Here is a 23,591-nt window from a genome sequence, read left to right on the forward strand (position 1 = left end):
TGTGTCTCTGAGGCTGGCTGCCATTGTGCTTGAGGCCTGTATACCTGCCTGCCTTCCGTGACCTTCAGACCAGGCTTTCAGAAGAGCTCAGCTGTGACACATTTTCAGTAAAGTGGTGCTTTTTCTCCTGTAGGACATGTTTTAAAACTAAATTGGGGATCGGGGCAGCCACCAGAATGGCTTTGTGCGGGGATTTGCGCAGCCCTGGTGTCCATGTGTGGCTGTGGGATGAGTGCTGTGAGTAGAGACGTTGTCCCCACTCAGCAGTGACACATTTTCAGTAAACCTGGTGCTTTTTCTCCTGTAGGACACATTTTAAAACTAAATTGGGGGATCAGGGCACCCACCTGAATGGCTTTGCTTTGATCCTGACTTCAGCAATTGCAATCAAACCAGGACTAGTGCCATTCCACTTCTGATTCCCAGAAGTAGTCCAAGGCTCTCCTCTCACCACTGGCCTCCTCCTGTCCACTGTCATAAAACTGCATCCAGTCACACTACTCCACATAACCTCAGCCTCATTAAACCCTACACTCCTAACTATCCTGGCTATCCTCTCAGCAGCCCTGGGGAATGAATAGGACTCAACCAAACACAAATCCAACAAATCCTAGCCTTTTCTTCCATCTCCTACCTAGGCTGAATAGCAATCATTATCATCTACAATCCTAAACTCGCCCTCCTCAACTTCTACCTATACACTATAATAACTGCAGCCGTTTTCCTTGCCCTGAACACAATCAAAGTCCTAAAGCTATCTACCCTAATAACTGCACGGACCAAAATTCTGTTCCTGTGCGAATTTGCGCAGCCCTGATATCTATGTGTGGCTGTGGGATGAGTGCTGTGAGCAGTGATGTTGTCCCTGCTCAGCAGTGACACATTTTCAGTAAACCTGGTGCGTTTTCTCCTGTAGGACACGTTTTAAAACTAAATTGGGGATCAGGGCACCAATCTGAACGGCTTTGCGCGCAGATTCGCGCAGCCCTGGTGTCCGTGTGTGGCTGTGGGATGGGTGCTGTGAGCATGACGTGTTCCCTGCGTTCCCGCAGAGCCGATCGGGGCGCTGGCCGGGCAGCACATCGTGCACGTGGCCTGTGGGGAGTCGCACAGCGTGGCCCTCAGCGACCAGGGCCAGCTCTTCTCCTGGGGCGCCGGCAGCGACGGGCAGCTGGGGCTCACCACCATAGAGGATGCAGTGACTGTGCCAAGGTAAGCCTGCAGCAGGGTCAGCTTTCCTCAGGGAAGCTCCTTGGAGGGTTGCTCACCAAGGGTTGATCATCAAGGGTTGTGTCGGAACCCAGGAAATTCCTCTGGAGGACTCAAGACCCTGGCAGGGGGCTCAGAGACCTTGGCATGGAGTCAGAAACACCTGTGCCTTCGATTTTAACCCGTGGAAACAATTGCCAGCTTTGTATGGAGATGTACAAGCCACAAAAGTTTAAATAGAATGATAGTTAATTTATCACAGTTTAAGTAGAATGATAGTTAATTTCTACGTGAAAAAGTAGAATTTTGGGATTTTAGAATGGGAGTTCAGGAGGCAAGATGGAGGGATTTGGGTGTGTCCTGTCCTTCCTCCTGTTTCTTCTTGTCCTCCATCTTCTGCTGTGACAGTGGCACTTTTGGATTGGTTTAGAGTAGAGATGAGCTGTCTAACATAGGTGATAGGTATTGGAAAATTATTGTGAATAAAGTACACGTAGTTTTTAGGATAAAAAGATAACACTGCCCGGTGTGCCTCAATCTGACCTGCCGGACTGACCTTGGCGGGTCGGAGAAAGAATGTTATAGACAACAAAAAATAAACAATCTTGAGAATGACAGCCAAGGAATCCCATCTTCTTCAGTCTCATGGCTGGGAAAAAGAGACTTTCTAACAGCTTGGGGTCATCTTGACACCAGAGACCTTGTCAGGGTTGCTCACTTTCTCTCAGTGTGGCAGGAATAGGGCCCTTCTCATGTTGGGATGAAGGTGATTCCTTCTCCTTGTCACTGCTGCCCCCTGAGCCCTGCAAGTCCTCAGGAGGTTTGGGCTGAACAGACCTTCTGCCCATGGATGGCTGAGGGGTGGAAAAGAAAATTGCAGCATGCTTAGCTTCGTCCCTGAAAAATGCCACGGTGTTTTGTACAGAAAAAGTATGTGCATGAAAGAGTATTTAAAAACAGAAATGCTGTTTGTACTTCAAGGTGTTTTATCAGCAGATGCAGTCTCTCATTTGGTCTGTTACTGCAGATCCAGTGCAGAGCAGAAGTTTGGGATGTCTCTCTAGGATGGCTGTCATTGTCAAAACAGTATTTAAAGGAAGAGTTTCAATGACAGAAGATTAATGTTTGAGCTGAAGGGCTCTGTGGGAAGACAGTCCTTCACTTGCATGTGGTTCTGATAAAACAGAGAGAGCCTTGCATAGCAATGTGATAGTGCCATTTTAAAAATAACGTTTTTGTGGAATAACTTGAACCTTTGACTTGCTATTTTCTGTACAAAGCACTGAAGAGGGTTTGGTGCTGTAACTCACTGGATCTGCTAGGCCCATAACAGCATGAAAAATGTCAGTGCCTGAAAAAGAGTAGTGAAAGAGACACCAAGAACCAGCTATTTTCACCATTTCCAGATGGTTGGATTCAGTGTTATAGCAGGAAATGTAGTTGAGTTACTAGTGAAGTGTCTAGAGGTCTCCACAGATTTGCATCTATTACATATGGATCTGTACTGCTTTCAAGACACTGTTCCTCAGTCTCAAACCCATGGATTTTGTGTGTGTATACAACAGGTACCTACCCATGGATTTTGTGTGTATACAACAAGTATCTGAGTGGAAATGGTAATTTTTGTCTAAGGTGATACTGTATTTGTGGACACTTACTCTAAAACCATGTTGTCTCCTTTAGGTTGATAAAGAAATTGAACCAACAGACGATCCTGCAGGTTTCCTGTGGAAATTGGCATTGCCTGGCTCTGGCAGCAGGTACTGTAACATCTGTTATTAATTACCAGAATTTGTGCTGTTATTTTGCACAGTGTCCAAGACTGCATATTTCTGCACAATAAATCAAGGACATCCCATGTTCTGACTGCTTTTGGGCCAAATGGGACACTGTAAAATGGATCAGGTACCATGAATATTGAGGAAGAGCTTTGCCAATACTGTGAAGAAAGAAAACATTACACACAGACCACCCACTGTGGTGAATGATGGCAGGAGTGCTTGAAAGCTTTCCATCTTGATTTAGAAAAATCTGTGTAATTAATTCCTTTGTGTTGAAATTTTCCTTGGCTGTTACTCTTTTATGTGAAATGAGGACTGTTTTTGTTACACTGTTTGTTACAGCAGTTGTATTTTGTGTTTTGCACTTAGTTGCTTGTGCGTTCATTTGCCTGGTGGCTTCAGGCCATGCTTTTTTTTAGCAAAGAATGTCTCTCTTGATTTTGCTTTTTTTCTTTTCATCATGAGGCTTGGGTGGGAGCGAAGCCTCCAGGGCTGTTTATTTTTAATTTTGGCAAACTTGCTTTTCTGTTGGCTAACTTTCTCTCCTTTTCCTTGTTTCAGATGGCCAGTTCTTCACATGGGGACAGAACAGCTACGGTCAGCTGGGCTTGGGCAAAGAATGTCCCTCCCAAGCCAGTCCACAGAGAGTCAAGTCTCTAGATGGGATCCCTTTGGCTCAGGTTGCTGCAGGGGGAGCCCACAGTTTTGCCCTTTCTCTCTCAGGAGCTGTGTTTGGCTGGGGGAAGAACAGCTCAGGACAGCTGGGACTAAGTGATGAACGAGGTATGAAAATTCTGCTCCTAGGTGAGGGAAGGACAGACTCCTTTTCCTGGTGTCTCCTGTTGCACTGGCAGTGTATATAAGTGGGTCTCTAACACTCAGCAGCTCCTCTTGGGGTGAGATGGCAGAAAAAGTCTCTGTCTCTACAGGCTTTTCTTACTTAGTAGAAACAGAAACATGTTTTTTCCCCTTGTGGGTGTTAATTTAAATGAGGAGGGTTAAAAAGAGAGGTCTTTCAAGCGTGAGTGTCAACATGCAAATATCAAAGAAAGTGCTCATATTCTTCCTCCCTCTTCTCAAAAATACTTTGCCCATATTTTGTTTGTTTAAAGTTGGTTGGAGCAAAGGCTTTCCCTGGAGAACAGCAGGCTGAACCCATCTCCTCATTTCACAACATGGTTTTCACTGGTGAGCAGCTATATGCTTCAAAACGACGGCAGCACTGAATATCTCAGTACTGTAAAATGTTGTCTAGTTTATTTGTTGCACAGTTTACCAGACACATAGGGACAATGGTAGTTTTCTCAGGTGCTAATCTGAAAAGCCCAGATCTCTTCTGCTTGTTGTTCACACACTCAACTTTTTGGAATAAAACAGGTGAGTGGAAGGTTTTCTTTGGAGCTTCAGGTCAGCCTCCTTATTGGTTTCTGCATAATTCCTGAACAGATTTGAGTATCTAGGCAAGTTTCTGAGTGTAGATGTGATACCTAGCATGCACCTAGATACCTTGTACTATAAAGTAGGGCTGCTCTAATAGAAGAACAGCAGGGTCCTTTCCATGTAGACTGGCAGATAAATGTTTCTAATTAAAACAAAGCTGCAGTTTACATGTGAGAGGCTTACTCTGACATGGGGGCTAATCTTAAATGAAGAGAATAGGCATCAGCTTGTGGGATGGTGCTGGCCAGGGATCATATTCTGCTTCCCCCTCAGTGCCTGGCATTGTAGTAAATATGTGGTATTTATGGTAAGTGGTATTTATGATAAGACAGTGTGAATTAGACTTGTCAAACAAGAACAGCAAGGTCTGCAAACATGGGTATTCTGCAGCACTGTTATTATTAACAATTATGCTGTAGAGAGAAGTGTCATTCCTGTGAAAAGAAAGATCAGAGTGCTAACATACAGAAAAAGATAAATCAAAAATCAGCTCTCAGTTCTAAACACACAGAAGTATGACTGTTTTTCTCTCACTACCCAGTAAAAAAGCACCTTACAAATCCTAAGGTGAGAATCTTAAGAAATGGATAACTTCTATAGGTAGGAACCTGACTTTTTGTTGGTATGGAATAAGCAGCTGCTTCCCTTAATAGCTAATTGTTTTGGGGTGCCTACTGCTCCTTGAAGTGCTTAGCTTTTATTTTTACTGTATTCATCCCTGGGAGACAGACTTTAAATGATTAGGGGTGGCAGAGTGGAGGAGAAAAGCATCACTTAATGGTTGGTAGTGATTAACCTTTGCAAGTAGGAGGATCTTCTGCTTAAAGGATGACAAGAGAAGGAAAGCTGAGTATTTAAATACACATTGGGATTCAGCTTACCATGCGTCTTGCACAAGTGTCTCCCACGTGTCAGGGTTTTTCTGTATGGAAAAGGTCTAAATAAGGTTATAGAAACAAATATTTGCAGTCATCCCTGGGGAGTGTGAAATGGAGCATGAAGCTGAAGGTGGGTGTATCTAGGCTGCACTCACCATGTCTCCCAAACAGCAAGTGCATGTTGAATTTATACAAGATAATCAACATATGCCCTCTTGGTCTGGACAACTTTGTTTGAGTCAGTCAAGCCTTTTAAGAATTCGAGGGGAAAAACAGTGAAGTACTCAAAGCCATGTGGGGCCTTTTTCTCCACAGTTGTTAAATTTCCCTTGTGCTCATGCACCACATCTGAAAACCAGACTAGCAGTGCCTTTCTTGGGCATGCAGGTTTGTGTTGGTGGAGCAGCTGCTTTATTTCCTTTGGCTTTGTTGCAGACCGAGAGTCCCCGTGTCACGTGAAGCTGCTGCGCTCTCAGAAGGTTGTTTACATCAGCTGTGGGGAGGAGCACACTGCAGTCCTGACAAAGGTAAAGGTGCTGGCCTGGGAGCCCTGGCCACTGCCTCACCTGCCTGCTGGTTTCACAGGAGCTTTCTGTGCCGTGGTAGAAAAACACAGATCGGCTTACTGTATTCCTTCTGACCCCAGTAAAAGAAACTAAGTGGAAAGTGTAGCCTCATTATTTATTCTGAGTGTCATTCCCAACACAATCCTTTGCTGGTTTTGAAGATGATGATGTTAACAATCCACAGCAGCAAATAGCAAAACTCAGGTGAATAACTTAAAAAGAACAGCTTTGGGAGGAAAAAAACTAACAAGCATACATCCAAAGGGGTGAAAATAGCATTTTATTGGAAAATAGAGTAATACTCTGCATCAGAATAAGATGGAAGCTAAAATTAATGGGTGTTTAAATTTAACGTTAGCAGTCACAACATTTACAAGAGGTTTTCAGTTCCAAACCTGCTGCTTCCTAGTGGTGTATAATTTAGTGGTCAGATGGCAGGGCTAGGGTTTGAAAAAGAGCAGCTCAGTTCTTGCCTTGACTCTGCCATTTTGTGGTTGTTGCTTCCTGTTTTGGAGTCTCAGTGTTTTCCACTGTAAAATTAATTAAACAACTGACTTTGGGATTCCTGTGGGGAAAAATACCATTGTAAAGAACTAGTTCTGTAGGAGCTTGTCTAGTGCAGAGATAACCTGAATGTTAGTTTCTGATGTGTGGCAGGGTAGCTTATTTGAAAGCTGCGTTAGCAGAACCCAAGTTTCTTTTCTGGATCTTTTGAAAATCCCCATCGGTCTCTGCCTAAGCTTTGGGCTCATACTGAAACTGTAGTCAGAGAGATGCTGCTGGGCTCTGGGTCCCTAAATGGAGGCTCTGTTGTTTGGTTTGCTAACAGAGTGGAGGGGTGTTCACCTTCGGTGCAGGTTCCTGCGGGCAGCTGGGCCACGACTCCATGAATGATGAGGTGAACCCCCGAAGAGTTCTGGAGCTCATGGGCAGTGAAGTGTCCCAGATTGCTTGTGGCAGGTGAGTCCTGTGTGCAGTCAGAAACTTTTCCTTGGTGGAGGTTAATGCTGTGCTGAATCATGCAAATAGGAGAAAATAGTCCTGCTTCTGCATTCTGTGTTCAAAGCTAAAGGAATTTACATCTTACTTTCCATGAGAATTTTAAGACCCTCTAAATGAGATGGTTTTTTAATTGGGGTTGTACCCTGCACTCTAACCTGTAAAAGATACCTTCCCAACTTAATAATTCAGCAAGACTTCAGAGCAGAAGCCCCTTTGGTTACAAGTTTCCAGCCTCTTGAATGAAAAGTGAGTTAGCAGCACTGGTGCTGTGTGGCTGCCTTTCAGAATGTTCAGGCTTAGCAAGTGACTAAGCTGATCCTATGAGCCTGCTACCAGCTGTGTGTCTGCACAGGCTGCTCTTTGTCCCTTCCACCTAAAGGCCTCCATCCCACAAACTGGTGCCATCAGGTGGCAAAAACTGGGCGTTGGTGCCCATGTAAAGGTGCTGCTTGGCACCAGCTTCTAGCCTAGGAGAAATGAGAATAAGTTGTAGGTGGCATTTGGTTTGGTTGTTGGGTTTTTCCCCCACCTTGGTTTTGGTCTTTGTTTTATTTTGAATTTATTGTTAAACAAGGCCCAAACTCTGTGCCCATCTCTTGCAGACATCACACTTTAGCCTTTGTGCCTTCTTCAGGAATGATCTATGCATTTGGCTGTGGAACAAGAGGCCAGCTGGGAACAGGGCACACTTGCAATGTGAAATGTCCCTCTCCTGTCAAGGGTCACTGGGCAGCTCACAATGGGCAACTCTCAGGGAAACCTGGTATGTACTGTGCTCGACTTGAAATGGCAGATGGACATAAATAACTTCACCCATGGTTGTCTAAAGACTTCTTAACATTGTTCTGTGAAATTTCTGGAACTGCCAAAAGAAACCCATCCTATTGTCCCCAATGCATTGTGGTAATTTCTGGGTGACCTTTTGCTCTCTCTGTTAATGTGTCCTCTCCCCCTTTCTCGTTTTATGGCAGAGCTCAGCATCTGCCAATCTTGAGACTTCATGGAATTGTACTGTTACTTTACTAATACTGTTCCAAACACTTTGTTCTCTCTTTAAAGCCCCTATTGCAGTTTAAAAATGACAGCTTTCCCCTCCTGTGTACCTCTTATGAAAGTGCTACAGTGCTTGAGTTCCAGCTGATTTCAGCAGGGCCTTCAAAGGTGCTCCTTGTAGTTATACTGGCAGTGCAAATGGGAAGGGAGAAAGTATAAATAGGGTCTTGCATTCATGAGCCTCTAACACAGCCGTGTCTTTCTCAAACAGATGCCTGTAAATACCACATTGTTAAACATATCTTCTCTGGAGGAGACCAAACTTTTGTGCTTTGCTCCAAATACGAGGTAAACCAAATAGAAGTATCTTTTCAAGTCTTCTCCCCTGTCCTAGCATTCACAACACAACTTTTGTTTTTGCTAAGATCTTCTGGAATGAGAGTATTTCTTTGGACTCCATTCTGCCTTACAAACCTTACCAGCTCTGACAGTTGTTACAGGGATTTCCACCTTCAGTGGCTGAAAGTTGCCCTTCTTTAGAGGCACATCAAAGCCATTGGGAAGACACTGATTCCAGTTTAATCAGCAGGGAGGGGAATCCAGCCTTTGCAGATTGGAAGCAGGGGGCTTCTTTCCACCTTCTGTGGCACTGGCTTCTGCATGGTTGGTGTGTAGGACCTTCAGCCACATGCAATGGGATTTTGTCAGTCAGTGCTGGATGAAGGGCTGAATGCTGAATTGATTTTTCCCACTTCTGTCTTTTTTCTGTCAAGAAGTGTTATCCCAAGTGTTTGGGATAAACTTTTGAGGCATGAAAATAGGTCTAAAATAACTGTACTAAGCCTGTAGTTATATATGACAGTATTTACAAAGGCTTTGGTACATCTAGGAAATGTTATTTTGATTTTTTTATTTTCCTTTTTTTAAAAATATATTTGAGGATCCTTTTTTTCCTCAAACTTTTCATACCTTCCCTTTTGGACTTCTTAGTAATGTCAAAAACTTCTAACCAAACCTTTTCAGAGACCACACTAAGGAAGCTATCAGTTATTTATTAAAACAGAGATTATGGATAGGAAGGAATTGTTTTACTGGCCTTGTCTTTGCTGAAATCTGTATCTTCTCACAGAATTCCTTGCCTGCTGATGATTTCCGGACCATAAATGAAACACGTTACACCTGTTTAATAAATGATGAAACTATAGATGTCTGGAGGCAAAAGCTTTTAGAAAAGAACAGTTCTAATTCTGTCAAGTAGGTATTGTGGCACTGGACAAGCCTTTTGTTGAAAGTTCTATTGAAATAGTTTTGTTGGCTTCCGTGCCATGCTTTCACTTGAAATTTAGCTACCTTTTCAAGTGTGGTTCTTGGTTGTTTCCAAGGGGAGGAGTTGCCAGTCACAAGGCTGCCAGGTGAGAGCTTCTGAGCAAAACCAGAGGAATCTGAGGCTGCCTCAGCATTGCAGATGGTGGGTGGGAACTTGATTTTAAAGTTGTCCTGCATTGTGTGCTTAAAATTCATGAGAAGCAACAGGAGCTTGTTTGCAGACTGGTTAAGTTCTTTCCCCAGTGTGCCTGCCATGAGAGAGGCAGAATAGGTGGAAAGGAGGCACTAATTCCTCCTTTCAAAGAGGGACCTTACATGATCCTGAATGAAGTCTTGCCCTCTGTGCCTCTAAAGGGGTTATCCTGACCTTGTTTCCCATAAAAGGAAGGGAAGAGAGATGAAGAGGTTTACTGAGGCATCCATTCATAACCTGTATCTCTGTTTTCTTTTCTATTCCTGCTGCAATCAGTAATGTTGTTCAGATACTGTCCTCAGCTGCCTGCTGGAATGGGAGCTTCCTGGAGAAGAAGTAAGTGCCACATTTCCAGATGTATGCCTTTCCCTTGATGCAGACTGGAATCCCTTTGCTTCACTCTCTTCTGCAGTGGGATTTGGTATTTTTGATCAGGCAGGAGATGAGGGCAGAGGATGTTCCCTAAAGGGGAATGGGGTGGTCAGAGCTGGGTAAGGAAGGCAAATGGCCTAAGAGAGTGCATGGTGAGTGAACTGTAAACGGCACAGATATCTTGGAGTTGCCACAACTGTTATTCTTCCTTATGAAACAGACACCAATGTCTTTAAAGAGAGGGATAGGAATAGGACATTAAGGGAAATTAGGGATGCCAGGTGTCTGAATAGTCTCTCACCCAGCTGAGCTAGCTGGTGCATGTGAAAGTACACTTCCACACAGGCTGCTCTTGAAAACACATTGGGGCAACAAGGAAGTGCTTTCCTTTTAGGTGACATCACACATGGAAAGTTTTGTGGCCCTGCTTGCCAAAGGAGGAATTTCAAAGGGGTGTAACCCACAATAGGTGGGGACAAGGTTGTAAGACACATAGCTGAGTCAAAGGCTGTGGGTTGGGAAGGCTTGTGTTGGCTGTGTCTGTAAATGTTGAGGAGGTAACAGCATAAGATGAGGAGGAGGAGAAATTTTTCTGGTGATGTGATGAGTAAATGACCTGTAACTAGGTGAAGAAAAACTTGCTTACTCTGAGTAATCTTTGCATAATACATTCCAAGAGCAATTTGAAGATAGTTTGCTAATTATTCTGGTGTTTTTCTACTTGTCCAGTGGTTTCTTCTCTAGTGTTGTGACAGGTTATTGCATCAGGAGAGTTGTGTCATGTTGGTTTAAAACCCTGTTGAGGTATGCAAGTTGCTGAGTCACTTTAAATGGTCTCACATCTGCCTTGAATGTGCAAATGAGTGGAGTTTATGGCTTCATCAGCCAAATACAGTTGTTCTTCCACTTCAGTGGTGTCTTGGCTAGTGCAGGACTTAACTTCTACAGAACATCTTCAACCAAATGAATGTTAAATTCTGAAGGCCTAAATGAGGCTGTATTTAACTACCTTTATACTTGAAATCTCATGTCAGGTGCACTTGACAGAAATACCCCAGTGCATCCCTCCTGAGTCCTAAGGCCATGTAGGCCTGTTTGCCTTACAGGATTGGATGGGGGAGCAGCTTTGCCATGACCGTGTGCCTGAGCACAGCCAGCACTGCCTTTGCAGAGCACAGCCCCAGGTGTGCTCTGTACCACAGTCTGTCTCTGGGGAGCTGATTCCAGCCTGGAGCCTGTGCTGTTTCAGGAATAACCATTCTACAGCAGCAGGCTGTGTTCAGCTCCTCTTGTGGTTACACCATCAAACTGACAAATGCATCCTGTCTGTAAGAGCTCCCTTCCCCATTCAGGGTGTCTAATACAGTGCTCTTAAGTCAGTGAGGGAGTCCTGGGGACACCAGAGACTGATAAAGTGTTTCTCTGCAAGAATCCCAGCCCTAACTGAGGCCCGGGGGAATTTGGAAGGGAGAGTCTTTGTTTCTCGTCTTAGGAATTCTCTAGTGGTCATTCCTCTACTGCTTGCTCTCAGGCCATGTCAGTACTCAAGTAATGGGATCTCTTCCTTAACCTTATGCCTGTCTGTGATTTCTTTTTTAAAGAATCGATGAACATTTTAAAACCAGTCCAAAGATCCCAGGGATTGACCTGAACTCCACAAGAGTGCTGTTTGAGAAGCTGATGAACTCTCAGCACTCCATTCTCCTAGAGCAGGTATTGCACTTCTGAGATTTGGATGTTCAGAGGGGAAAATAAGGACTTTGTCCCTCTCTAACATGCAAGTACCAGCAGCATTGTTGGGCTAAGGTTGTATTGCAAATCTGAAATCCAGACACTTAATGGTACTTCTCCTTTTACCTGAGCTGATTTTGACCTCCTCAGAAATGTCTTTTATTTAAAAACAAGTTTTATCTCATGGCATTTATACTTGAATGGCTGCTGAAATAAACTCTGTGTATGTTTTATTTGTAATTATTATGTGTGTCAGGAGCTGAGTACTTCATGGTTGTATAATTTATTCTAACTCAGAGAATTTCTTTCACAAGTGCAGAGCTGTGGGGTAAAAGTATACATGTTCCCCTTGCCCCTTTTAGCTATAATATTTATAGCTTTAGGTTTTTTCACTCTGGGTTTGACTTTTAAAACAGACTTTTACAGTTTCATCAGCCCTTAAAAATCATCTACATTGTAGGTGCTGTATCCCCCAGGATAAGCTGTCTTTTTTGTTTTGTTTTCTCTCTAGATACTGAAGAGCTTTGAAAGCTTTTTGATTCCTCAGCTGTCCAGCTCTCCACCAGATGTTGAGGCAATGAGGATCTATCTGATTCTCCCAGAATTCCCACCATTCCAAGACTCCAAGTATTACATCTCTCTGACCCTTCCTCTAGCAATGGCTATTTTGCGCCTGGACACCAACCCCAGCAAAGTGCTTGGTAAGTGTCATTTAAAAGTTGTTTTAATTTAGAAGTAAAATATAATTACAAAGAACACTTACTAGGGAGGTTAATCTAATTTACCTTATCTGCTTTACCCACATTCAGAGACTCAGTTCCAGATAAATTTGCATTTTTACAAAGAAACATAGATTTTTGTATAACATGAAGATTAAATTATCCTATTCTCTTAAATTTGATCCGCTGTTGATCACTTTAGAGTATCTTTTCTGTATAGGGTAAAAAAAGAATACTAAGTATAATATTAAATTATTTTGTCCTCTACAAGATGCAGACAAACCTTGATCTGTTACTAAGCTGAACATTTAAACTCTTCTCCCACTTCTGAGTCTTAATTTCTAATCTATTTTTCTCTGAGCTATTTTAAACTGGACAGAACACATGCTGCATCATGAGTGATGTTGCTCACATTTGTTAAGCTACTGCTGTTCTTGTTATCTTACTCTCTTTCTTAAGGCTGTCTTGTACTAAACCTGATATTATAATGTAAAATGCCATGCAGTACATTCAGATCTCCAAAAGAATCCTGGGCTCCAGCTTTTACTTTGCAGGTGACTGGCTCTAGGAAGGAAGCTAATAGTCAGGGTCCCTTGAGAGGAAATTAAGGGTTACCTGTCCTTGGCAAGAAAGAAATCAGCCTCTCTAAAGAGGGGGAGTTAATCCTGTAGTGCAGATGTGCCAGGAGACACGCTCTGACTCTGCTAGAAAAGTCTGTGGTGCTACAGAGAATTGCCCAGGCAGCTCTTTGCTTGTCACTCCTGCGAGACAGATGTTTGCCCACAAGATCACAGCATCCTGAATGCCAAACAATGTCTTCGATTAAAGACTGAAAATTCCAATTCAGGCTTTCACCCTGATCAGGGTTTGGGCTGGGTAATGACTGGTGTGGCTGGATGGGAGTGGAAAAGGGAGAAGCTTTTCAGTTTCTGGTATTTCGATGATTCTGCCTCACTTTCCTGTTGCTGCAGCTAGGGCAGGAGTAGGGAAGTGTTTTGAAAGAGTTTTCAGGTGTATTCCTCTTTTGTCCAATTGTAATCCCTTATTTAGGGTATACTCTAGCCTTTGATTGAGATTTATATTGATGCCCTCTGCTTTCCAGATAACTGGTGGTCTCAGGTGTGCCCACGATACTTCCTCAGGCTTGTGGACCTCTACAAAGGTGCCGTGGTTTACCTCCTCAGTGGAAGGAAGACGCTGCTGATCCCAGTCCTGTTCAGCAGCTACATAACAGCTGCTCTCAGGCTTCTGGAGAAGCTCCACAAGGTGAGAGGAAAGCCTGGGCATGTGCTGGCTCAAGATGATTCAGTCCTGTCTGCCCTTGGGCAGTTGTGAGCTGTCTGTCCAGTCACAGTATGGGAGAGACGTCAGTGGCTTTCCTGAATCCAAGGTTCTTGAAGATTGTTTAGTCCTATCTCAAAGACTAGAAATGAAGTTACCCTAAAGAATGGCATCACAAGCACCTGTCCCTTGACAGTCTCTGCTGTCACTGTGTTGTTGCAGAGTGGTTGAGGTGAGGAGGAGGGGGAACTAAAATAAGTTATAAAGAGGTTCTATTTGATTCTTCTTGGTTTATGCCAAAAATTTAAGAAATTGTGTATTGTTTGTGGAACATTCTGGGTCCTTTTGTTGGATAACTGAATTTATGAAAGCAAACCTGAAAAATATATTAAAATATGTCAAATATTTCCATCTGTTCTCTTCACTAGGTGAATCAGAAGGTTAAACACGTGGAATATGATAAGTTTTATATCCCTGAGATTTCCAGCTTGGTGGACATTCAGGAGGATTATCTCATGTGGTTTTTGCACCAGGCTGGAATGGTAAGAAGTTTTATGCATAGACATGAAATTGCTGCCCCTGTTTGTGTCTCTGGCTGTAGATCTGTATTTCCAATATCCTTAATCAGAACATAATGTATTCAGTATAGGAGCTTCTATATGTTCAATATCTCAGATCTGAGTGCTTTACAAAATTGACCTAAGAATAAAAAGGCTGTCAAAAGAGTTGGGGCTAGCAATATTTTAACCAAAGCTTGCAACAGTCTCTGTGATTGTTCATGTGAATTCCATTCAGTCTTTGCACGAGGTGATTAATTCAGTCACTGGATCCTTTTAATGTAATCAAGACCTCAGGAGCCAAGTCCTGTATTCTAAAATTATAATTTTTGCCCTTTACTTCTGCTGTTTAGGCAGGTATTGTGAATAATGTAGCCAGTGATGTTAAAATGTTGCTCTGTAAGAGGAGGCAGTGTGGCGTTCTGGCTAGGGGACTGAACCAAGCCTCAAGAGATGTGGGTTCTGTTCCTGGCTCTTCCAGTAACCTGCTGGGTGATCTTGGGTAAGACCCTTCACCTCTTTTATGTCTCACTTTCCCATCTGTAAGAAAGGAGATAACTAAACTGAGGGCTGGAATATGCTGTGTGGGAACCCAGTGAGATTATTTAATCATAGCAAGGAAAGGAATCTCAGGTGTAAAGAAACCACCAAAACATGTGCTGAGGGATGCTGCAAGAGTAAAACCTGACTGTAGTGATAACTTCTGTGTGTGTTTTCATGGGCTTTGTAAGTGCTGTGTGTGCTGTGCCCCCATCCTTTACCTTCCATCATTTAAATAGTGCTGCTGTGTGCTTACCTTTAGTGAGCAGAACAATGAAGTACTGGCTTAAATTTATGTAAGGGATAGTTAAAAATGTGTCAATATGGCTAATAATGAGTAACTTGCATTGCAGGGGTATTCTTGTATCACCATGTAGTGGCGTTATGATCTCTCCTGTTGTTTCATTTGGTTTCTGCATTTGTTATTCTTCATAAGAGCAAGTTTCATCCATGGCAGACCAAGACAGGATTCTATGCCAGTCAGTTCTCTTAGTAATGTTTGATGTTCATGTTTTGAATTAGACTTGTGCATTTTCTTGAGAAGGAAGTTCCCATGCTTTTCTTTAAGAGGAAGAAAAATGGGTTGTTGGTTCCAAAGGAGGAAAATTTACTTTAGGTCACCTTTGGACTAGTCCATCTGAAAAACCCACGAGACACAAAATTGAAAGAGTAAAAAATTTCATACTTCTCTTTTTCTTTCACAGAAAGTAAGGCCGTCCATCATGCAGGTAAGAAAATTGTTTAAAGATTGTTCTTATTTAAATTATTAAATTGTTCTTATTTAAAGAAGTGCTCTGGGAGCTGTGGATAGGAACAAGTCTTGCCTGTCTTTCTTGCAGGATGCTGTGACTCTCTGCTCTTACCCTTTCATCTTTGATGCTCAAGCTAAGACCAAGATGTTACAGACAGATGCAGAATTACAGATGCAGGTAATCATTCTCTCTCCCAGTTTTCCTGACACATTTCTTTTTCTCTGCTTTTTGCAATGGTGCCTGCATGGAAAGGGTGTTAACTGGGAGCTGGTGTGTGCAACAGTTTATTGTTTCCATGATACAGGAGAGCAGTGTAGCTGGAGAACCTCTTTGCCCTGGATAATGCAGAGGCAGTGCTTGGTGTCTTTCCCTTCAAAATGTTTGTCTGGCAACATCAGGGCTGCCAGATGTGCGTGTGGTGGAAATTTAAACTGTACAGGGAAGGGGTAGTTATGTATTTGTGATAATCCAAGGATAAGGAGTAAGGTGAGGAGCTGTAAGACTGGATAAGCAGACAGAAGTCCAGGTAAGTGGACACTTGTTTTGAAATTTCTGCCTGCTGCAGGAGTGGTTGTTCCCTCTAACCATGAGGTGAGTGTTGTAGACCAGCTACTGATGCTGTTTGCAGCCCACCCCCCCAGGGGCAGTGAGGGGCACAGCCCTGGGCCCTCCAGGAGGGTGCTGACAGCAGGTGTCCAGCTCCAGCACCTGCAGGTGGCAGCCAAGCCAGCTCACAGCCCGGCTATGACAGGGGCAGCTGGCCTCTGTGCCAGTGCAATGTCCCAGCAGCAGGCACTGCTCACACAGGTGCCTCCTGAGACTGGCACAGCGGTGGGCACTGGGACCTGTGCAAGCTGGGCATGCAGGGGCACACACAGTACAGAAGGAGCATGGGATTCTTCAACCTTGGAGAAACCAAAAAGGGAGAAAGGAACACCAGGCATGTAGGGCTTAACTGTTTTCCTTTCATAGGGAAGAAAAAAGCCTTAGGCATAGGCTGCTTTTCACTTCTCTTTTATTTGCAGGTTGCAATAAATGGTGCAAATTTGCAGAATGTCTTCATGCTTCTCACCCTGGAGCCTCTGCTGGCCAGAAGCCCTTTCCTGGTACTTCATGTTCGCAGGAGTAACTTGGTTGGTGATGCTTTAAGGGAGTTGAGCATCCATTCAGACATTGACTTGAAAAAACCTCTCAAAGTAAGTTTCTCCCATATCTTTAGCACCCTCTCATTTAGCAAACATTTCTGCAGCCTTTCAGCCATTCCCATTACCTCTTCACCAGTGTGCAGTAACTTCTCCATAGGTGTTGCACACAGGAACATTTGGTCTAGTCAGTGCAAGGGTTGAGTGTTTTTTCTGACTCCTGGAGTGCTTTGGCAGTGGATAGTTTACAAGAAGGCAGGCACAGGATTTGCTCTTTTCTCCTGGTGTGTTGAGTGTACAAGGGCCAGGGGAGAAAGCGTTTTGTGATGTCGTGCAATCTCTGTTTTGCCCTTCTGCAGGAGCAGGCTGTTTACAATAGCATGTGCTTAATCTCTGGGAGATTGCCACAATCTTCAGTAGCTGCTGTCATGCTGCTGTGTTGATTGTTGGGACAACAGGTGGTTATTTGTGGCTTGCATGAGGATTTAAACATTCTCAGAATACCTGATTTGCTGCCCCTGTTCCCTTCCCGTCCCTGCAGGCAGAGCACTGAAATGAGCTCGTGGGTTGCCGTGGGTTTGGGCATGTTGGTCAGATTGCTTTGCCTGGCTCTCAGTTGGAGAGAGATCTGATTCACTCAGTCTCAGCTCTGCATCCCTGTCATGATCTGCTTTTTCTGCAGGTCATCTTTGATGGTGAAGAAGCTGTTGATGCTGGAGGAGTGACAAAGGAATTTTTCCTTCTGTTGTTGAAAGAACTTCTCAACCCCATCTATGGCATGTTCACTTACTACCCAGAGTCAAACCTGCTGTGGTTTTCAGACACGGTAAGCCCTTGCCCTCTGCACATGCAGGTTGGAATAATATGCTGCATTTAAATGACAAGGAAGTTAGTGCCAAACTATGGGAAAGAAATGTTCTTCATCTCATTTTCTACTCATGATACAATGTGAACTCTATTTTCAGTTAGTGTTAGTAGAAATGGTGATGGTTGTGCCTGTTAGAGTTGGCTCTTTATTCTTATCCCATAGTGAAACTTTTATTAAGGGTCAGGTGACAGGTAATAGAGTCTTATTATCATGAGTGTGGTGATCATGTGCTGTTTTACAGAATGAGAGGTTTAGGTGGTAATGGCATTAGAGTTCTGTGCCTCCCTTGCTGTTCACATAATTGCAGCCAATCCACTTAGGCATGCATCACTATCGCCTTCAGGATCTAAAGTTGTTTATGCTTTATATGAGGAAGCTCTTGAGCAGCAAGGAGCATGGCTTGTAGTGGAAGGTTGTTGGTTTTGGAAGAGTGTGGAGTGCAAGATCTGTACCTGTCAGATGGCTGGAGATGATGGTTTCTGTCCTGTTCCTCACCTCCATAGGTAGCAAGGTGGGAAATGACATGGCCAGTCTTCCCTTGAGGTGTGGCTGTCCTGCTAGGGGGGTTACAGGGAAGGAAATGACCTGGTACCTTCAGTAACTTGTAAACAGTATTACAGAGCATTCACTCCTAATGCCAGTGCTGTAAAACAATCTTTTGGCACCAGGAGGGATGACAGTGTAAGCACTGAAAATGAGTCGTGTGTTGGGAACATTTAACGAACGTGGGCAGCCAGTCTGTGACTGACACAGCAGTGAGAGTCAGTGTGTGAGGAAGAGGAGGCCTGTGCTGGCACCTCTGCTGCTGTGTCTGCCTGGCTACAACTGTGCTGATGCAAAAGCTTTTAATAGAAAATAGGGTGGGTAATGGGGAGAGGATTGTTAACACATTTTCTTGCAGTACGTGTTAGTGTTTAAACAGAGGTGTTTAAAAAGGAACTAAAAGCCAGGTAAGGTGGAAAGCTGCTGTTTCCACAGTGATCATGGCTTACAAAAGTTTTAGAGCTTGTTTTTTTAAGCTTCGTTTCCGTGCCACACACCACCAAGAAATTTACAACCAAAGTTGCGCCTGATGGGAGCTCTCCGACTCTGTCCCAGTTGGAAAAGCAGGGTCTGGCTTCTTAATGCATGTAGGAAAGTCGCACCAGTGACAGTGTGTCTCATCAGGATTTCTCTGTGTGGTTTTGCAGTGTTTTGTAGAACACAACTGGTTTCACTTGATTGGCATCATATGTGGTCTTGCAATCTACAATTTCACAGTGGTAGACCTTCACTTTCCCTTGGCTCTGTACAAAAAACTCTTGAACGTGAAGCCTTGCCTAGAAGATTTGAAGGAGCTGTCCCCTACAGAAGGAAGGTATGGAAATAAAAATTTGCAGCTTTTCTGGAAGGTGGCCCATCCAGCTAAGAACAGGAAGTGCCAAACTAGAAAAAAAGCTGATGAATAAAACACTTCCTGATCTTTTTGAGTAACTGATTAATTTGGGGGACTGTGAAAACATATGAGCTGGTGATAGACTTTGTGTACAACTTCTCTCCCACAGGCTATTGGATCAATCTGCTTAGGCTCCCACCCTCCTGACCCCCAGAAGCTGGGTGCCAACACAGCCAAAGGACACCTCCCATACCCCCTTTTGGGATCAGGAGTGGAAGCCTGTCCCTGCCCTGTGTGTTGTGTGTGTGATCCCAGCCTCAGCCTTTCCCTTGAGCCAGGCTCAGACTAGCCAGCAGGGAACTGTGTGTAGGGCTGTGAATTGTCCCATCCATGAGCCAGAGCAGCTCTCACCTGCTCCCATGACAGGAAGAAGTTGAGTGCAGTGAAAGAATTATTTTTCTAAGTGATATATTGAATCTTTTCTACCTAATTGCATAGGGATACTGGTTCCCCCTGACACTCAGAAGTTAAGATCCCACTGTCTTATTTCTGTTTCTGAGTTGCCATCTGATTCATCTACACCAAGTGACAGCTGTATTTATCAATAATGAGGTAAAATGCCAGGAAGGCAGCAGCAGGATTTTGGGGGGTAGCAGAGTATTTTGTATATGATGAGCATACAGATACAGTGCATCTCTGTCCCTTCCTCTATTCCCTCAGACTTTTGTGTGGTGATGACATAGAATTACAACTTTAGAACTAGGAATGTAATTCTGTTCCAAAGATAGGATCATTAAAGATGATCCATGAACTAGGCAATCATAGACTGTATTGATAGTTTAGCATTTGTGGACTGGCATCTCTCTTGCTTCTAACAAAGCATCTCTTTAGTTGGGGAGTATTTCTTTCTTACTGCTCCACATGACTCAGATTCTCTCTCTTGCAATCTTACCACCCAGATGTATGATGCTGTTTACTTCTGCTGAATTTGTTCTCCCTGTTAGAGGTATGGCTTTTAAAATCTCTGATTATTCTTTTCTTCATTTCTTTCCCTACTTGTTGTTTAGGAGTCTCCAGCAACTTTTAGATTACCCTGGGGAAGATGTGGAGGAGACATTCTGCTTGAATTTTACAGTAAGACACATTTGACATATCAAATGTCACATTTGACATATCAGCTCTCTGATTACTGTGGTACAGTTGAAGCCTCTCTATATTTTCATGTATATTCTGGCTGATTCCAAATGCCTATAGCACACAGCCCATGCTAATCTTAAAATGTTTTTGCTGTCAACTCCCTTCTTCTTTTGTATGCATGTGGTCCTAAAAACTGAGCTAGTAAGTAGATTAAGCTGAGTTGTTTTCAGAATAGCCTTGTTGTCACTGTTCAAAGACCTGGTGCTCTAACAGGTTGTGAGTGATGGGTTCATCTTGATCTGGATCATTTTTTGACTCTCTGCCCAAGGCCTGCCCTGGGGTAAAACCACTTTTTTTTGCTCCACACTGTGAAGAATCTTGCTGAGCAAGGAGAGTGGTGCCCATTTCCTTTTTGCATGAATGAGAGCACATAAACTCTCTTAGATCAAATTTACCTCTGGAGTGAGTCAGACCTGCATCTGACTGTGTTTCCTGCAGCAGGAGCTGTAACTTGGGATGAGACAATGAGGCCATTGTGATGGTAATGCAGGCTGTATAAAAAAAGAATATCTTTAAAGTAACAAAAGAAACTCTTCTCCAAATTCTTTTTCACACATAAGGGCCTCTTTTGTCTGTCATCCTTTTGCATTCTTTTTAGGTAACCAATTAGTATACCCAGTGTAGGTTTGTACTGCTGCCATCCTTGGCTGGCAAAAGCAGAAAAATGTCTGTGACATTTATTCTTCCAGTGAGAGAGTATGAATTAACCCAGTGAGTTTCTGTTAAAAAAGGGAGTCCTTTTTATTGCCAGAACTCATGAGCTTAGTTAAAAACAGTTTTTAGTTACCAATCTCCTGGGGATTTTTTTTTTCCAGGAAATTTACCTAAAATAATTTTTATTCCTTTCTAAGTTCACATTTCAACTTAATAGCAGTCCAACAGCAGATATAGGTGGTGTTGGGCGGTGAAGCACACAGAGTACTGGGAGCAGAGAACAGAAGTTTCTGCACATACCATTTTCTCGGTTCCACCCTTTACATGCCAGTCCTCAGCTGTCTAAGAGGATTCTGTCCTTCCTATAGGCACATGGCCTGGAAAATACTTCTGGTAACATTAATTTCCTGGTTTTGTACAGATCTGCAGGGAAAGCTATGGTGTGACAGAGCAGAAGAACCTGATTGAAGATGGAGATAAAATCCTGGTGCAGAAGGACAACAGGTAAGTGGGGCACCTGTGGGGATGGACTCATGCTTGTGGTGAAGTCATGTGCCACAGAAACCCTGGCTGAAGGAAAGTGTGGGGGCTAATTTGCAGTCACTGTGAACAGATTTTAAGACCAGTTGCTCAAAAGTTGCTGGGCACTAGTGGCACTTGAACAAAAATCAAGTTTTCATTATCTTTCCACCAGTGTTTGGAAAATGTACAGTGCACTTGGATTGACATCTTCCCTGTAAAAGGCCTCTGTATAGACCTTTGGTAGTTTTTCTCATTTTAAGTAGGCATTTGAGACGTGATTTTGGCCCAGGTTTTGACCCCTGATGGCTCAGAGGAAGGGAACTGTATGTAACCACCAAAACCGAGCCTGGCAGACTTGTTTGTACTCCTGATTCTGGAGCCAGAAACTTTCCTTGGGCACGGCCTGACTCCCATCCCTGATCACAGCCAGAAGGACCTGCTGTACTTGGATCCCTTTCCATTTGACTGAACACCCAGAGTTATTACTAGCACAGCTACAATTCCCCCCTCCCTTTTTTTTGTCCAGCTGCTGAACTATTTTCTTCCCATAATCTTGTAATTGGATTTCTACAAGTGCCTTTATTACTTGAAGCAGTGTTCACATTCTTTCTCTGCTGGCAAAACATTGTGATCCAGTGACTACTCAGCAGCATGGTTGGGGACTTGTACTAGGATTGCTGAAGACCTTGCTGGCAAGGCTGGAGATGAAGTAATTTCCTATTAATCTGATTATTTAAAAGGGTTTTGAATGTGTCTGAAGCCATTGCTATAACAAAAGCTTTGTCTGTGTTACTTCTTACCTAATTTGCTACTGCCCAAAATGGTGCAATTACACAGCTAAAAGAGCTGCCTCCATGCCAAACCCACATGGGTTTCTGTCTCCCTGCAAAGAGAAGATGGACTTCAGGTAAAAGAGGAGTGTGTAACCTACCCCTGCAACACTGAAGGAAAGATAAAAAATGCCAGTGTTAGAACCCTTTAGGTTTTTAGTTGGACATATACAATCAAAAGAAAACCTGCCTTTTTTTTTACTATATGCCATCCAGGACAAAGGAACACTTGGGAACAGCCCCAGGGTTAACTACTGGAACTGTTTATTAAGTCAGGATAGGAAACAATGGAAGAAAATCCTTAAGGAGAAAGGCTAGTGTGTAGTTTCACCAGCTTAACATTCCAAAATTCAGTTGCTTTATCCTGACTGGAGTTCTGAACTCTAGCTAACCTCTAAATCCAAGTCTAGACATGACTGTCAGTTTACCTTACAGTGCTTAATTACTTCCTCCACCTTTACATTTAAAGGCCAGGGACCAATTTGCCACCCTATGGCCTGAGTAGTTTGTTGTGTGCATGTCTTTGGGCACTGCCCTTCCCGTGTGAGGAAAGTTCATTGGGAGCTGGGAATGCACAGGATTGCTGTAACTGACATGTGCAGAGTAGGAAATGCCTGCATTTTCCCTTTCTCCTTTGGAGTTCACAAAATGCTCTTGATGCAGAGTTCATGACCGTAACAGCCAGAGAGGAATTAAGCAACAGTTAAGTGCTTAATCAGCTTGAATTTCCCTAATGCTCAGGTGACTATGGGGAAAATGAAAATAAAACAAATGCACTGGAAAACAACTCCCCCTTTGGTATATGATTTCCTAGTCCTGGTTTTTGGTTTTGTTAGTCTGCTTCCTTATTTCCTTTAGTTCCTCACCTGTCCCTCACTGCTTTTGCATAGCACGTATGGTGAGAACTCCACCAATGGCCAAAATGTTTCTTCCAGTTGTAAGCCCCTCAGCTTTACTGGTGGCAGAGAGCCTGGGGCACCTCCCATGCCACCACTGCCAGGGAGTGAGCAGACACAGGGGTAGCACTTGCTGCTGAGCACTCTGTCCATGTTCAGTGGCTTGGTGAGAGGAGGGCAGTGGGTTGAGCCTGCTGGAGACTGTAAAACACTGCACAAGCAGGAAAACTTGGCAGTGCTGCTGCTTAGACATGTGATTAAAAGTACTTTCCTCTGCCTGCTTTGTCATGGTTTGAGCCTGGCACAGGGCCAGTGCCCCCCATGAAAATTCCTCACCCTGGTGTCTGCTGTGAGATGTGACCAGGAATAAGCAAAACAGGCTCTAACTTAAACATAAAGAACACTTTATTACTTAAACTACAGGAAAAGAAAAAAAAAGAAATTGAAAACCTTACAAAAAAAACTTTCCTCCTCCCCACTCCCTGACTTTCCCAATCCGATACATTCTCCCAAAACACCAACTGCCCAGCCTGGCACGACACTTTAGTATACTCAAACTGCAGTTCATGAAGAGGAAAGGAGTCCTTCTTGTTCCATAGGCTTCTCCTGGAAACACACTGAAACCTCGTGTGCTTCCTTGTCACTCGGCACCGCCCGGAAAAAAAAGTCCTTTTGCCGCTTGTGACATCTTCCTTCCATGCCCAGTGCTCTCACCATTGAGACATGGCCAGAGCTGCTTTTAGGGTTGTCTTTCAAGGATGCCTTGT

At 43.6% G+C, this 23,591-nt stretch overlaps 1 protein-coding gene across 5 annotated transcripts in view; it reads left to right on the forward strand.

Moving 5' to 3' along the window:
* The window catches only part of HERC3 (HECT and RLD domain containing E3 ubiquitin protein ligase 3), a 46,180-nt gene that overhangs the window by 18,474 nt on the left and 4,115 nt on the right, over window positions 1–23,591 (forward strand). For 3 of the 5 annotated variants that reach the window (XM_074540905.1, XM_074540906.1, XM_005485363.4), the window contains 20 exons: window positions 1,053–1,212; window positions 2,893–2,969; window positions 3,552–3,773; window positions 5,744–5,835; window positions 6,704–6,834; window positions 7,479–7,639; window positions 8,141–8,217; window positions 8,999–9,123; window positions 9,665–9,724; window positions 11,362–11,473; window positions 12,003–12,192; window positions 13,313–13,476; window positions 13,920–14,033; window positions 15,293–15,316; window positions 15,428–15,517; window positions 16,366–16,536; window positions 17,165–17,308; window positions 18,541–18,707; window positions 19,793–19,859; window positions 20,998–21,080. In XM_074540905.1, the coding sequence (XP_074397006.1) occupies window positions 1,053–1,212; window positions 2,893–2,969; window positions 3,552–3,773; window positions 5,744–5,835; window positions 6,704–6,834; window positions 7,479–7,639; window positions 8,141–8,217; window positions 8,999–9,123; window positions 9,665–9,724; window positions 11,362–11,473; window positions 12,003–12,192; window positions 13,313–13,476; window positions 13,920–14,033; window positions 15,293–15,316; window positions 15,428–15,517; window positions 16,366–16,536; window positions 17,165–17,308; window positions 18,541–18,707; window positions 19,793–19,859; window positions 20,998–21,080 (2,431 nt within the window). Of the gene's footprint in view, window positions 1–1,052; window positions 1,213–2,892; window positions 2,970–3,551; window positions 3,774–5,743; window positions 5,836–6,703; window positions 6,835–7,478; window positions 7,640–8,140; window positions 8,218–8,998; window positions 9,124–9,664; window positions 9,725–11,361; window positions 11,474–12,002; window positions 12,193–13,312; window positions 13,477–13,919; window positions 14,034–14,401; window positions 14,551–15,292; window positions 15,317–15,427; window positions 15,524–16,365; window positions 16,537–17,164; window positions 17,309–18,540; window positions 18,708–19,792; window positions 19,860–20,997; window positions 21,081–23,591 lie in introns of those variants that run through there. The other 2 variants (XM_074540908.1, XR_012580375.1) reach the window with 2 other exon arrangements.

This window comes from Zonotrichia albicollis, chromosome 5 (genome assembly GCF_047830755.1).
Source record: "Zonotrichia albicollis isolate bZonAlb1 chromosome 5, bZonAlb1.hap1, whole genome shotgun sequence".
Taxonomy (NCBI): Eukaryota; Metazoa; Chordata; class Aves; order Passeriformes; family Passerellidae; genus Zonotrichia; species Zonotrichia albicollis.